This window comes from Gracilinanus agilis, chromosome 1 (genome assembly GCF_016433145.1).
Source record: "Gracilinanus agilis isolate LMUSP501 chromosome 1, AgileGrace, whole genome shotgun sequence".
Classification (NCBI taxonomy): Eukaryota; Metazoa; Chordata; class Mammalia; order Didelphimorphia; family Didelphidae; genus Gracilinanus; species Gracilinanus agilis.
The window spans coordinates 518,389,205-518,404,936 of NC_058130.1; the positions used below are offsets into that span (position 1 = coordinate 518,389,205).

Here is a 15,732-nt window from a genome sequence, read left to right on the forward strand (position 1 = left end):
GGGGGTCAAGTGACTTGCCCAGGGTCACACAGCTGGGAAGTGGCTGAGGCCGGGATTGAACCCAGGACCTCCTGTCTCTAGGCCTGACTCTCACTCCACTGACCTACCCAGCTGCCCCCTAGCCCATACATTTTATAGATGGGGAAATAGATACAGAGAACATAGAGATTCACCCAAAGTCACACAGGTACTAAGATAAAGGGTTTGAACCCCAGTCTTCCATCATTTTTTCCACTGACTACTACTGTTTCTCATAGCTTCATCTCCAATGGTGCTCATATTCCCTGGAACATCTTACTCCCACTTGATCCAAAATAAGAATGCCTTTGTCTCCCCAGAAAACTCCTCTGGACCTACCAAACTAGGTACTTTGCATGCTAGAATCCCAAACTTACTCAAAGTGATTCAGGAAGCCTACCAGGAACTGATGGACTTTTAGAATTTCAGCCATACTTTTCTTCTAAAACATTACATAACTACCCCCTTTCCTGACCAAAGTTGGGAGCAAGGTAAAAGCTACCTCCTAACAAACATAACTCCAATTTTTCCTCACTCAGAGAAAGAGTAATTCATCTATTACTTGATTCAGCCCCAAAATTCATGACATTTTTTTCTCTCCTACAAAAAAATATCATTACACTTATATGCCAGGCATCAAGGTGAATATTTCCTGTTGCCTCAATATCCCTCACTGATTGGACCAATAATACACCTCACCTGTACAGTAATAAAATGTGGTAACTTGTAGTTATTATAGTACTTCTCTCCAAGGAGCTCAAAATGATTAACAAATATTTTCAACCTGATCCTCACAATAATTCTCCTTTAGGAATACAGAAACATAATTATTTCCGTCATAGAGATGGGAGTGAGTCAGAGTCTGTGTCTTCACCATGACCATTGTGCAAATAAGACATAGAACTCTGATGTTTTAAGGATTGAATATTCTACTAACATGCATTGTCATCATAGCCCTTTGTTTCCTCTGGTGCACTCTGTGGGTATTAAGTAAATACCTGTGAGTTTACTGACTCTGTGATATGTCTGCCCTCTTTTTTTTCAGGTGCTGATGTTTATATATTCATCTTTAGTTCTTTTCTTTGGCTTTTCCACTCTTCCCCTCTGTCTTTTCAGGACAAGCCTAGTGAAACAACTTGAGTTTTCTCAGTTCAGTTTCCGATCATCACAAACAGTCACATCTCCTAGAGCTACAATAACAAAAGAACAAGAGAAGTTTGGAAAAGTTCCATTTGATTATGCCAGCTTTGATGCTCAGGTTTTCGGAAAACGCACAATAGTACCAACAATACAAGGACAAAACCCCTCTCAGCTTCCTGAATGTAAGCTTCAGTTTCTAATACCAGTTGAAAGTATATACGTTTATATTTAGAGGAATGTGGGAGGGAGAGGGGGGGAAATCATTTTGAATTTTTTAAGTGATAAAGATTAATTAAGTATAAGCCAGGTAAAACTTGAATTGCTAAAGAGGAATAGAGGGATATCATGGGATTAGGAGTCAAGAAGTCTGGTTTAATTTGTAGATTAATGGATTATAGGATGATAAAACTAGAAGGGATCTGAAAGATTATAAGATCATAGATTGTTAGGTCTAGAACTAGAAGAACTCCTTGAAGATATTTCTTATTTTACACATGAGGAAACTGAAGACAAAAGAATTCAAGTGATTTGACTAAGGTCATACAGCTTGCTATTACCAGAAGTGGGGCTCAAATCCTATTATCCTGACTCCTAGGCTACTACTATACCTTTTTCTATCACTGTCTTGTTATGTGGTCTAGGAAAATCCATTTAAACTCTCTGAGCCTCAGTTTCCACAGATATAAAATAGTGGGTGTGAATCTAGATAATTCCTGTGATCCCCTCTGGGACCAACATTGATAATTTTAATATTTGATTGTCTCTCATCCAGATGATGGCTGCCCAAGTTTGGGGGATGTAAATATTTTTATAAATATTGTATAAAGCTTTAGCCAAGATTCTATTATTGTGAAGTGAATAAAAGAAATTCTAAACGTTATTTATTATGCATCTGTCTGGAATTGGATTTGACAAATTATAGGAGTTAAGAGCTATTATGATTCAGTCATTTTTTATTTATATTGAAACCAAAGAAAAGAGACATGAATGTTAAATTGCTTATTTGAAATCCTACTTAAACCAGCAAAAACATTCAGATGATTAAAAGGTGAAAAGGAAAGGTTTGAAAAGAAACAGTTATAAAGAATCAGATTTTTGTTGGGGAAATGATATATGTGTAAGACCATGGAAATAATACCAAAGAGAGTCTGCTGACTCAATTATGGGTTGAATGAGATAACCTCTGAGGTCCCTTCCAATTCTCAGATGATATGGTTCCATGTTTATAAACAAATAACATTTAAAATAGAAACATTCTGAAATTCATTCCTGTTTCCTTTATTTTGGTGACATATACATATTGTCTATACAGATAAAAGTTACAAATAGTGGTTTTCTCTAGAACTTTCCTCCAAATCGTTCATACTCCTTAAAACACTCCAATACAAAACCATGAGTCTAAAGGAGCATATCAACTTATTTGTGGCCCTGGGGAGCTAGGCATAAGTTAAGAAGCTGTAAAAGTACCCTTTAGTATCACCCACAAGAACTTGAATTGCTAAACTTGATTTATATGGTCATCTTGGTCTAAACTACAGAGCAATGAAGTATACCTGTTATGAGAAGAGTATCCATTTCCTGTGAGATATAGAGCCAGAACAGTTTTTAATACTCTATAAGAATATATTACATTTCCTTTCGGAGTTTTAGCTTTAAAAGCTTAAAACTTTACTGAGCCTTTGGGGAAACCCTCTGTCAGAGAAAATTTCATTCTAACTGATATTTTAGCTATCCTGACTTGCAAAAAAGTCACTGTTTTAACTGCTCTGAATAAACAATTATATAGGAATCAGATCCGTAAATTCATATTTATAAGTTAGAAAATAACCAGGTCACCTTTAATATAGAAACTACAATGTAAGTAGCCTCCAGGAGGTTTACTAAACTCATTTTGAAGACAAATTATTTTTTTCTATTTAATAATATGAATGAGAATATACCATAGAATGATAACCTGCCATCAGATTCCAATAATAATCACAAATAGCTAGCACTTATATAGCATTTGAAGATTTGTAAAGGACTTTTTGAATGTCATCTTAGGTGAGATAACAATAAACTTTTACATAACACGTTAAAGTTTACAGTGTTTTACATATCTTTTTCTCATTTTATGAAGTTAGAATAAACAATATAATTATGCTTTTCACCATTGTACGAACACATTCCTGTTTTTATAGTACTCGATAGTCAGATCTTGTTTTGTACTATTCTTCCTCCTTTATGATTTAAATCTGTATTGATAATTAGTAATGTTTTACATTTTATTTTAATGAAAATAAAATTGACAGGCTTTCTGAAAGATCTATTTATCATTTGTCCTTATGATGAATATCATGTTGTCCTCGTTACACATATTACAAATACCTCAAAAATATGGAAAGTCCATTAACTTCTCTTTTTTCTATTTACATATAGGAAATGTTATTTGTAACGAGCAGAAATATGAAACCAGAACTCAGCCTTGATAACTGAAATGCATTTCTATTCACCTTGAAAACCTTTCCCTCTGTCCTTAACTCACCCTACTTTGTGTGAATTTTCAGTGTGCCAGCTCCTGAAAGACCCCTCCAATGCTTCATATCCCCCTAGTGGAATTAAGGCTAGTTTTAACTCTGAATCCTTTTACTGGTTTAAGGACAAAAATACAAGCATTGAAATTATCTCTTAATTTTCATTTTAATCTTTGAAATTAGTGTGAATAGTCAGTTGATCCAGAAACAAAATATTTTGCTTTCACCGGTACTTGCATGTTCTTTGAATCCTAGGCATAGAAGTAATAAGCATTTATATCATTCCTTATGAATTCTGCTGGTGGGGTGGGTTTTTTTTTTCCAAGCATTTCACAACGAAAGGTGCCAGTGCACCTGCCCCACTAATGGTATAGAGTTTTTTTGTAAAAAAAAGAAGGGTAAATACTAAAATATTAAGATAAGAGGAGTTCTTGTCCAGCAATCAGATAATTTGATCCCTGGATCTCTATTAAAGGAAATCTGAGTAACCTGTACTTAACATACAGATGGAAAAATGGACCGTGTTTTAATTTATTCTTCACACATTTTAATGTACAAAATTACCACCTGAAAAACAAATCTATTTAATGACTAAAAACACATACATGCAATGGCTAATCAAATCTCTCTTCAACAGCAAAGCATTTTTCAAATCCAGTGAAACTTTCCAATCGACTGCCTAGTGCTAGCGCCCACACACAGAGCCCTTGCCGTGCCAGCTCTTATAGCTACGGTCAATGTAGTGAAGACACCCACATGGCAGCAGCTGCTGCTATCCTGAACCTTTCCACCCGCTGCAGGGAAGCAGCAGAGATCCTCTCCAACAAACCACAGAGTCTGTCTGCCAAGGTAGGGTAGTCCAAGAACCTGGAGGGTGTGCTAGCGACTGAACTGTGAGAATAAACTGCCTTTCATGTTCGCAACCACATTCAAAACATCCCCTTCCTCCCCCTCAAAGAAAGACTTTTCTCCTTGCATGATCTTTTCCAGAGATTCAGAGAAAAATGAAGAGTGTACCTGAATGGTTCAGTTGAAAAAGAAAGAATAAATGTATGGGTCTGCTGTGATCCTTAGCACTGGGTCTGAAGGAAGAAGGGGAGGAAATAGAGGACTGAAGAGATGGGAAGAGAAAGGGAGGAGTTAGCTAGATTTCAAAATTAGTTTTGGTGGGGAGGCGGAGGGGAAACAAAAGGGGAGCCGATGTTTAAAAAAAAATCTTTCAATTGTTTTTTTCTCTCTGAAAAAGAGCTGTGACTCTATATAAAAATGTTTGGCAGATATCACTCAAGGGATTTAATTTCTGTGTGTTACTTGAATATGTGTAATATTAAAATGGCTAGTCTGAATTATGGTCAAGTGGAAGGATACAATTTTAAAACCAGAGAGAAACGAAAGCTGTGGCGTCGGGTAAAGAGATGTTTTCCTGGCTTATGTAACAGTTTACATGTGCCTTAGAATTTATGTTCTGTAAATGAATGAGTAGTTTAACCGGAAGCAAACTATAGTTCTGGCCCATGGAAACTTATTGTGCTTCCAGAGCTTGGTAGCCGCCAGAATTTCCACATCTCCTCTAACAAAATTGTTGGTCCAACAACAATGAGAATTCATTAGGCAGTCTAGAACCAATTCCTATTCTAGGGAGCCTGGTAGGAATAGCAAATCGATCTTTACCTTTTTCAAGTGACAAGTTTGTCATCTGAATGATCAGTTGGCCACAATCAAATTGTGAACTTAGCAAACCAGCCATTTGTTAATAATCTACTATGACCAGCCTTCCAGGTATAAAAGTGTATCCTTCCACACAGCGGGACCTCTCCAAACCAGCCATTTTCTTCCATTGAAGGAAACATCTCACACTGTTGATTGAAGGACCATTAGTTGCAATGTCTTTTGCCTTCCTTCGTATGCCCATAATTTACCACAATGCCTGGCACATAGTAGGCCCTTAAATGTTTAATGATTGACTAAATGGCAGGGATGAATATATTATATGCTAGGGAAATTTTAAAGAAATACTTGTCACTTGGATCCTACAATACTTCGAGGATGCCTGTTTTGTCAGAGGGTTTAAACCTTCCTGTGGAAACAGGCTATGCCTTTAATCTATGGTCTTTAGGGATTGCCAGTTCTTCCCTACTCCCCAACTTCAATGCTTCATTCATTCGTTCAGGAAGTATTTATTAAGAGCCCATTAGATATAAAATATCGAGACTGTAAAGATCAAAGTGAAAGATTGTGCCTTGAAAAACTTAAATAGTACTGATGGAAATAGCATAAACATATAAGCAAATATAAACTATATACAAAATAACTTCTGAGAGTAAGGAAAGGTATTAGCAACTGAAAGCACAAGACAACTACAGTATAGACTTCCTATAAGAGGTAATATCTCAGATAAACCTTGAAGGAAACTAGGAAAACCTCCATTAGGCCAAGATAAGGAGGGATTGCATTCCTATTATGGAAAAGTCACCTTTTCAAAGGCAAAAAGATGGGAGATATTCTGGAATACCATGTTCAGGAAACAGCATGTAATCCATTTTGGCAGCAACTTCCAGAGCAAGAACAGAGTAACTTGCCTTCTGATAATGGGCCTTTCCAACATTGCTGAGCTGATTCTCAGACAACAAAATCTCAGTTCATTTCTGCAACCATTCTCAAAGCCCTTCCAATTTGGGAGAACTTGCCAGGGCTTCCCCTCTGCTCCTATAGCCTAGGAGAACTCAGGAGTCCCTCAATGCCTTGATGAGATATTGGAATATGATGATAGTGGAAGCATGGTTTTAATACTTATTTAATTTCTATGAGATATGTACAGTGAAAGAATTAAATGGTGGAAAGGAAATATTAGATAAGGCCCTGGCACCAAGATTATTCAAAATGGGTCTTTTTTTTTAAGTACCAGAGAACTCTACCTGGTCATCTGCTTCCTGATGCCTGTGCCAGTCTTTCAGGAGTCCATAGTGGCAGCGCAGTGCCACATAACATTTGACAGAAGAATCAGAATTAGTTTCTGGACAGAGCAGAGCCAAGTTAGCCCCATGAAGACTCAGTAGCCAAAAACTGCACAAAAACAAATTTTAAGCAAATAAGGCTTTTGAACAAAGGAAAGCACAATCTTTAAAAATATAGCAAAAACATCAAACTGTCCTAATTCAAACTCATCCAGAAAATCTGAAGCCATTTTGAGTATGCTTAATTTTTATATTATTTTTTATAACTATGGCTTTCATTAATGTTTTTATCCATGATTATCAATGTTTTTTCTTTAACACTCACTAAAAATGCAAATGATTATAAAAATTATTAGAATCCTACAGTATTAATGCTTTCAATACAGTAGGATACAAATGTCCTTCTTCCTGGGAGAGGTTTCATATTTTTCCTCTCACCTCTAGATTCTCCTGTTCCATCAGATACTAAATCTAAGAAGTGAATCAAGGAGGAAAAACTGCCTTTAAAAGTACAAGCTGATCTCCTTTCAAAGTGCATTTCTGATCAGAAAAGTGACTTTTCACTTGGCACCTTTTCAAAATCAAAATGTTAGCTTTCTTCATATTTCTTATTTCATTTTTGGACATAGTATTAGAAATACAAGGGAAACGTAGTATTCAAAGAGTACGAGAGACACTATTGTCATGTCTCATGAAACACATTGTCAACCAAGTTTTAATTGCATAAGCCTGACAATTGATGATGATGATGTAAGAGACAGAAAGTGCACAGCTTGATTTTTAGGATGAGTTTGCAATGCTGGCAGTTAGAAAACCCATGCCTTTCCCCATGAAATGTCTCATTCGACACAGTGGTTGTTAAGAGAGGATAAATATGGCACCCCACCATGTCACTTTCACAGAGTGCTTTCCTGGAGGCCCAATAACACACACACAGAACTTTAATGACTTTCAAAATTCTGTCCTTGTCTAATCCCATTTATCTGAAAATGAAATTCATAACTTCTTAAAAGAATTTCCTAGAAAAGAACAGAAAAAAAAAACCCATGTCATTAACCTTGCAAGAGCCTGCACAGTCAGACAGCAATATCAGTATAGGCCAATTATGTTGTATCCTCTTCCACACCTCACCAATTCCTCTTGAAGTGAACTGACTTTCTACCAGCATAGATGGTTGTTTGTATGTTCATTTCTATTATTCCACCAACAGTTGAGAATATTGGGTTCTAATTTTTAGTAATCTAGATGTTGAGATTAAATAGATGTGTCCCTTCTCCAGCCATCTATAAAAAGCTTTTTCAGTGCATTAGAGTGAAAAGAATCTATCACATTGATTTGCTCCCAAGCATTCATTAAGTCTCTACTAAATGCAAAATACTGTGTTAAGTAGTAAAGACACAAAGACAAAACAGAGAACAGTCCCTGCTCTTAAGTTTTGAATACTATTTTAAGTATCTAGATGTTCAAGTGTTTTAGATGTTCAAACTATGCAAGCTTAGTTAAGATCTTTATCCTGAAAGAGCTTATCTAATATAACAAAAAAGAAATCTGGAAAAGAATCTCACTTTGCCATTCCTTAAAACCCCAAACAGAAAGTGATTTCACTCCCTTCATTTTCTCATAGTAATTTGCCTATAAGTCTCCTTTGTACTTATTTCTCTTCTCTGTGAACATGTGTTCCTCTCGCTGGACTGTTAAGCTCTTTAAGACAGGAGCCCATGTTATATCAATCACAGTATCATCAGTTCCTTAATACACATTTAAATTATATGACCAAGGGGGCAGCTGGGTTGCTCAGTGGATTGAGAGCCAGGCCTAGAAACGGGTGGTCCTAGTTTCAAATCTGGCCTCAGACACTTCCCAGCTGTGTGACCCTGGGCAAGTCTGCCTTGGAGCCAATACACAGTATTGACTTCAAGATGGAAGGTAAGGATTTTTAAATATATATATATAAATAAATAATAAAAATAAATAAATTATATGACCAAGCTCTAGAGTATGTTAGGAGGCAGAGACAGAAGAAGTAAAATCCACTATGCATTAGAGAGATGTAGCTGGTCCTATAGGTGTCAGTCTTGACAATGCCATTTGATTTGGGGTTATCTCTAAGGACAAAGTGAATTTTTTTATTTCTTATTATCCTCTTGCTTGCCCCTCCCTCTTTCTAATATGGATGACTTCATATATTAGAAAAAAGGAACATATATATTTTTTAACATAAGGAAAACTAGACATCTGCTTACATCTAATGGCACTGTATCCTTGGGACATCAGCTTATGATCTCCAAAGGAGGTGGCTAGTGTCATTGCATAATTTTGAAACCTATTGCTATGGTTATGGAGTTAGAGCTTATTCCTATATTTAATGGTAGTCAGTTCATGAGTGAATCTAAATTTAGTAGAGGATCTCAACCAATCAGTGTAGCATAGAAATATCTGGCTAAGGGGCAGCTGGGTGGCTCAATGGATTGAGAGCCAGGCCTAGAGAGGGAGATCCTAGGTTCAAATCTGGCCTCAGCTGTGTGATACTTGGCCAGTCACTTAACCCCCATTGCTTAGCCCTTGCCTCTCTTCTGCCTTGGAATCAATACTTAGTATTGATTCTAAGAGAGAAGGTAAGGGTTCAAAAAATATATCTGGGTTCAAGTCCAATTTCTGACACATACTGGCTGTGTAACTCTGGGCAAGTCAATTAACTTCTAAGTGCTCTTGGTAATGCTCTGACTATATGTTTCAGAGACAGGGCTGACCTGCATTGGTAGAGGAAATTTCCTCATCCAGAAGTTTCCTATAATCAACGAAAGCCCATATCTATACCCTCTCCCTATCTCAAAAAGTGACTGGCAGAAATCACTGAACGTGCGAGGAAAGGGAGACGATGGTTCCAGCTATTAGAGGAAAGTCCTTAGTATCTCTTGTTAAACTAGAAAGGCGTGGAGGGAAGATAGAAACTCCACAACAAATTCCTCTTCTTTATGACATGAGGAAATGATAGCATTTTAGATCTTTAAAAACATGAAAACTTCTTATTCATCTGCCATAACTATAGCAAATTAGAAGGCAAGCATGTTTACCCATATTGATTTTCTTTTTTACAAGCCCTCATCAGTATGAGAACTGAAACTCACTAGAGAGAATAGTAAGAAGTCTAGGGTTTAGAAAAAAAAAGAGTATAAGTGACTGTTTAGAATCTACCATAATAAATTCCGGCATAACATGGTCACAAAATCATTCACATTCACACCCAGTATTGATTTCATGTCACTCTGGAGAATCAAGAATGTGGAAACAAACAATAATGTTAGGAATGACTGAACACTAAAAATGGTTGTAGTTTCCTCCTAGTGTATGAGGTTCTCTTCTGATTCTTCTGTGTATATTGATCCAGAAACATCTGTGTGAAGTTCCCCCTGACTCCCCAAATTAGTTTCTGGAATAAGCATGTGCTCCATTTGCTATCAAACCATCTCTGTCACTCATAAATCTTTCCTGGAGAGAGGTCTCGGGATTACTCTGAGAGCAATGTTTGGATGCCGCATCCTTAACCTAGGTAACTCAGGGTAGGATACAGTCATAATGTTCAACACAAACTGGCACTAGTCATTGAATTACCATCTCTCAGTGGAGTTGTTTGCAGAAAGCCTTGCTCTCTCCCAGTGAAAGCTTGTGCCAACACATGTCAGAGATATCCCCCATTTTACATCCCTCCTCCTACCCTTATCCACAGAGGTAGGAACAAGCTTCACAGTCTATCTTTATCCCCATCACTGCTGCTTGCCAAGCATTCTGTTTAATGTTTTGGTGTTTTCCCCACCTGTTTAGACAAAATGGCATATGCCCAGTGTGCCTTAAAAGAAAACAAAAAATTGACACTTGCATGAAATGTTTAAAGTTCAAAGTCTGTTTTGTGCTTGAACAAGACCTGAAAACAAAAATGATGTCATATCTTCCTTCCTTGTCCCTGCGAAGAGAAATCGGCCAGTGGCTGTTTCAATTATTAAAATGAAAATGCATAGTCCTTCCATAGTTCTACACTAATGGCAGAATGGTCCCATTTATTGTCAGGAAAATATTATCAGAAAGCTGTGGAAAAGGTCACTGGGTCAAGAATCACAGGAAAACAAATGACAGCTATGGAGGAAAACCAAATGTTCACTGACTTTCATTTCATCCCCTGGACAATAGCACAAAGTAGTTTCTCATTTGTTATTCAAAGACCAAATAGAATCATTTAAAGAGGCTTCATATAGTATAATTCAGATTTCCCAGGGAAAGCTTGTTGGCCATGTGCAGCATTCTAATTTTAAACTTCAGTTTGAGTCATTCATCCCCTTTTATTTAGCCACAGAAGATTTCAAAATTTGATGCTATTTTGCTGTGAATGTTAGGGGCACTCACTACTTGTTGACTTTGGAACAAGTCAGTAGAAGGGCTCTGAACTGGAACCCTTTGAGGATACTGATCATTCACTTTAAATTTTTCTTTTTATGACAAGTTAATTGAGATGTTAAGGTAAATTTTTGCTTTAAAAATGCTTTTTCAGAGAGAGCGAGGTGGCTTAATGGATTGAGAGCCAGGCCCATAGATGGGAGGTCCTGGGTTCAAATCAGACCTCAGACACTTCCTAGATGTGTGACCCTGGGCAAGTCACTTAACCCCCATTGTCTAGCCCTTACAGGTCTTCTGCCTTGGAGCCAATACAAAGTATTGACTCTAAGACAGAAGGTAAGGGTTTTAAAAAAAAATCTTTATTCAACTTTAAATAAGTTCTTGACCTAGTTTTAAAATTCATTTATTCAATAAACGTTTCTTGGGACCTTAAGACTGCATTAACCATTATAGGAGTTTAAACAAGAAGTAGAAGGTATGGTCTCTAACTTCAGAGAGATCAGAATGTGATTTATAATAAATTTCAGAACAAATACCTAAGAAATGAAACTAAATAGCACATCCAGCTGGGTCTTTGACTTCATTACATTATCCATTCCTTATAGCACTCACTGTATTATCTCATCCCCTTGAAAACACAATAATTCATTCAACCATTCCCCTTTTATTGGGTAAAAAAAATTGGTTCCTGCTTTTAGGAGCTATGATAATGAATATATTTGCCCATGTGGGTTTACTTTTCTTGCTTTCAGTAACCTTTGAGGGCTATAATCCCCACTGCACAATTTCTGGGGCAAAGGTTATGAGTTTGGTAACTTTAGTAACTTTTCTTGCATAAATCCAAGTTATTTTCCAAAACAGTTGAGCCAATTCACGAATTCAGCAGTAGCAAATTCACATCTTCTCTTTCTGTGGCCCTATATAAGGGAATCTCATAGAGGAAAGGTTAAATTAGATGGTTTCTATGCTCCAACTGAGATTCTATGAGATTTGGGATGGGCAAAGTGAATTGATATCAGAAAAAGCTATTTTTCTTTTCTTTTTTTGTATTGCCATTTGGAGTTTGAACTGCACAAAGCAAAGTGATGGATATTGATACTGCCCTGAATAAAAATCCATGCTGTAAACGTGTGATCCATCCTTCTATGGGCAAAAAGGGATATTTTTCTCTGACTATGCTTAATTGTTGAATGCATCTGTGCGCTCACTTAAAGCCCATCTGTACCCTGCTTTACAAATGTACAACCCATGTATTTTCCCAATCAGAATTAGGTGCTCCATGGAAGGCCCAACTTCAGTGTGAAATTTAGGAAACTACATGAAACATGGCTTTTAATCCTCTTGTGAGTTTCTGGATGCTGATTTTTTCCCCTCTCCCCTCTGATCCACCCTGGTGATTGAAAATGTAAAATCTTCCCATTGGGAATCTATGAACCTTGTTAGGATTTAATAATTATGAAATTTGATTCTTTCTGGTTTTTAATTCTTTTTTGCTTTGTGTCCTTTTTTTTGGTTGATGTTGCCTTGGAGTAGTTGGATTTTTTTTTCAGTGAAAGAGAATCTGCACTATTTATGGGTTTTGCACTATAAAACTACTGCAGCCCAGTCACATGGCTTCCTTTCCTAAGCCATCTGTCACAGAGGTCTGGAATTTTATGTGAATGTTGGTTGTGCAGTCTTAACCCAAGTTTTTTTATTATGAAAAATGTCAGCAACTACAATATTTAGCATTTTACTTTACATTGGTCATTAAACTTGATTACTGTAGCTCTGTTTCATTGCTATAGTTACATATCAACTGTGGAGCCAAAAAAACTGATGCTGCTATGGCAAGGCAAAATTGTCACATCCTGGAGAGAGCTCTTGGCACTGATATAGTTAATATCTTGGGTTTTTGTAACTAAGGTTTATTAATGCTGGTATAAAAAGTGTATTTGATATTATACAGATGGCGTAAGATGTTGTGGTTACTAAGTTATTATCCGGGATAAGCTGTACTGTCAAATTCAGGGCTTAAAACTATCACAGGAGATTAAACTATTTACTAAAAGGGGGCAGAAAGATATAGCCAAAGCATCTTAGTTCAAACATATTAGAAGTGTATTTACTTCCTATAAATATAATAAAGCATATCTATCTTTTAAGCTGAGAGATTGAAAGCACAAACTGCCAGACACAAGAAACAAGGACAAGTTGGGGCTTTCAGTTCAGAATTGCACACAAACAGCTGGCCAATAGAACTAGGCAAGTGTGCCTCTTACACTCGTGGATGGCAATTGTGGGGGAATATATTAAACCCCCCAGGGAATGTAACTGTCTACCACATGCTTTAATATCTTGCTAAAAGATCATTGAAAGTCTCCAGCTTTGCCAGTCAAAAGAAAAGGGTTGAAGATTGTTCAAAGAAGAAGTTAATTGTGAATTGATGAATAATGTCAGAAAGGTGTTAATTTGTACCAATTATAAAAGTGGCAGGAGTGTTCCCACTTAACACATTGTGAAAGTTAACTGTATTGTGATGTTCACGAGCAGAAGTTCTTGCCTTTTTGTGCCACAGAACCCTTTGACAGACTGGTGAAGTGTATGGACTCCTTCGAATAGTGTTTTTAAATGTATAAAATAAAATGCATAGTTACAAAGAAAATTGATTGTACTAAAATTCAACTATCAAGATATATTTTTAGAAAAATAAATTCACAACTTCAGGCTAAGAGTCCCTACTTTAAACAATCAAATTTCATTTATCTGGTTGAAAACTATAAAGCACAGAGAGAGTAGCAAGTAAAATTGATTAAGGTAACCTGAGGTATGGAGCTCAGAGCAAAATCAGTTTATGAACAGCTGACAAAGCAGATCAGATTGTAAACTTCAGTAAAGCCAGCAACCCCAAAGAGGAGGGGACTTACTTTATTGACATTCAACAAAGAAGGGGTCTTGGTAAGCATAGAGAAAAAAAATAATAGCTTGTAGAGTTAGGGTAGAAATATTAAGATGGACTACTCTAAGAAAGATGGGCTGGTTCACAAGAGTCTCACCAACGCCCCTTTCGATCAATTAAGGAATGTTAATTATTTTATAGGGGATCAAAACCACCAGATTTGCTGTCTCCTTGCAAGAGATAAAAATCACTCCTCTAATTGTACAAGGACAGGCTAGGGCAGATGATATATCTTTTGGAGATGGTACCAAGTTAACTTGTAGGACTTAAAGATAAACAAACATATCCTGAAAGTATCCCAGGGGCTGATAGTATGAGGGATAATAACCATTCTTTTAACTATAACTTTAAACTAACTCAGAGGGAAAGATAAATTCCTGAGTTCAACTTAAAGAAATTGAAAGATAACTTTAGGAATCAAAGTAGTATTCATTTCATTTTCTTCAGCAGTGTACCAGGTTCTGAACCAAAAAAAAATGTAATTGTTTCCTGAATAATTTGGCTAATGGTACCCCAAAAAGATAAATTAGGGTACACTGGGATATATAAGCTTTTAAGTATATGAAAAATCTCTAGTCTAAAGTTGTTATTAAGAAGTTTATACCCCCAAGCAGGGAGGGCACTGATTTGTCTGAAGTTCAGTTCCCATTCACTTACTTTCATAATTTAAAATTCCTTTTTCAATTCACATAAAGTGATAAAAAGCTACTTTCATCTTCATCTAATAATTAATTAGAAGATTTACTCCAGTTATTTGCCTTTGCACACTTCCCCATCACCACAAATGCTGTAGTTTTTAGAGAATAGAACAATTTAATACAACTCTTGATAAACCAGAACACTGAAGCTTTTAATTGTGAATTGAGATAGTCATGATACTCTGCAAGAAATAGTGCTGCAAACATTTAGAGCTAAACTTAATTTTTTAATTTGCATTACCCCATCAATTTACCCTTTAAGATAGCCTTAAAATAATATGTTTTGACATGGTAAAATTGTCATAAATGAAATAATACACTTTAAAATAAAATATCAAAACTGGACTTACTTTGCTTATGGATGAAAAATAATGAAGAGCATCATTATACTACTCTTAGGTCTGCCTAAGAATTAAACATTAGGTAATATAAATCTAAAATCTGGTTTTAAAATCGGATACATTTAAATAAAAGCTTGCATTTAAATTTATCCCTTAAAAGCTTCACATGAGAAGTCTAAAACCACAAACTGTTGCTTAAACATTTTTCTGTTTCCTATCAGGTAGCTGAGATACAAGTGGATGAAAATGGCACTTTGGACTTAAGCATGAAAAAAAATCGAATCCTGGACAAGGCCACACCTCTAAACTCTCCTCATATTTCAATTCCGACTTCTTCATCTTCCCCATTCAAAACAAGCAGCCTCTTGGTAAATGCTGCCTTTTATCAGGCTCTCTGTGAGCAGGAGGGCTGGGACACACCTATCAACTACAGCAAGACTCATGGGAAGAAAGAAGAAGAAAAAGAGGTAGTTTTTCAACTTGTCAATCAAGAAGTTCAAGATGTTTCCTACATTGAAGAATGTTTGGTTCTTGTTCCTCAATTATATATTTTACATCTCATTTTTAGATTTCGAAAAGGCATAATTCATTTTGAGACCTTGTTTCAAATTTTGGGGAAAAATGATTATCTTAGATTATAGAAGGAATGTGCAAATGAATCCTCCTTTTTCCTGCCAGTTGCCTAAAATAATATGTCATTAGATCGAATTTTATACCCATTATGGATGCAATTGTGTGCAC

The 15,732-nt window shown here is 36.3% G+C and overlaps 1 protein-coding gene across 4 annotated transcripts in view; it reads left to right on the forward strand.

Moving 5' to 3' along the window:
- The window catches only part of ST18 (ST18 C2H2C-type zinc finger transcription factor), a 353,171-nt gene that overhangs the window by 283,256 nt on the left and 54,183 nt on the right, over positions 1-15,732 (forward strand). For 2 of the 4 annotated variants that reach the window (XM_044658018.1, XM_044658019.1), the window contains 3 exons: positions 1,135-1,340; positions 4,309-4,520; positions 15,213-15,458. In XM_044658018.1, coding sequence (XP_044513953.1) covers positions 1,135-1,340; positions 4,309-4,520; positions 15,213-15,458 — 664 coding nt within the window. The remainder of the gene's footprint in view (positions 1-1,134; positions 1,341-4,308; positions 4,521-15,212; positions 15,459-15,732) is intronic. The other 2 variants (XM_044658020.1, XM_044658021.1) reach the window with 1 other exon arrangement.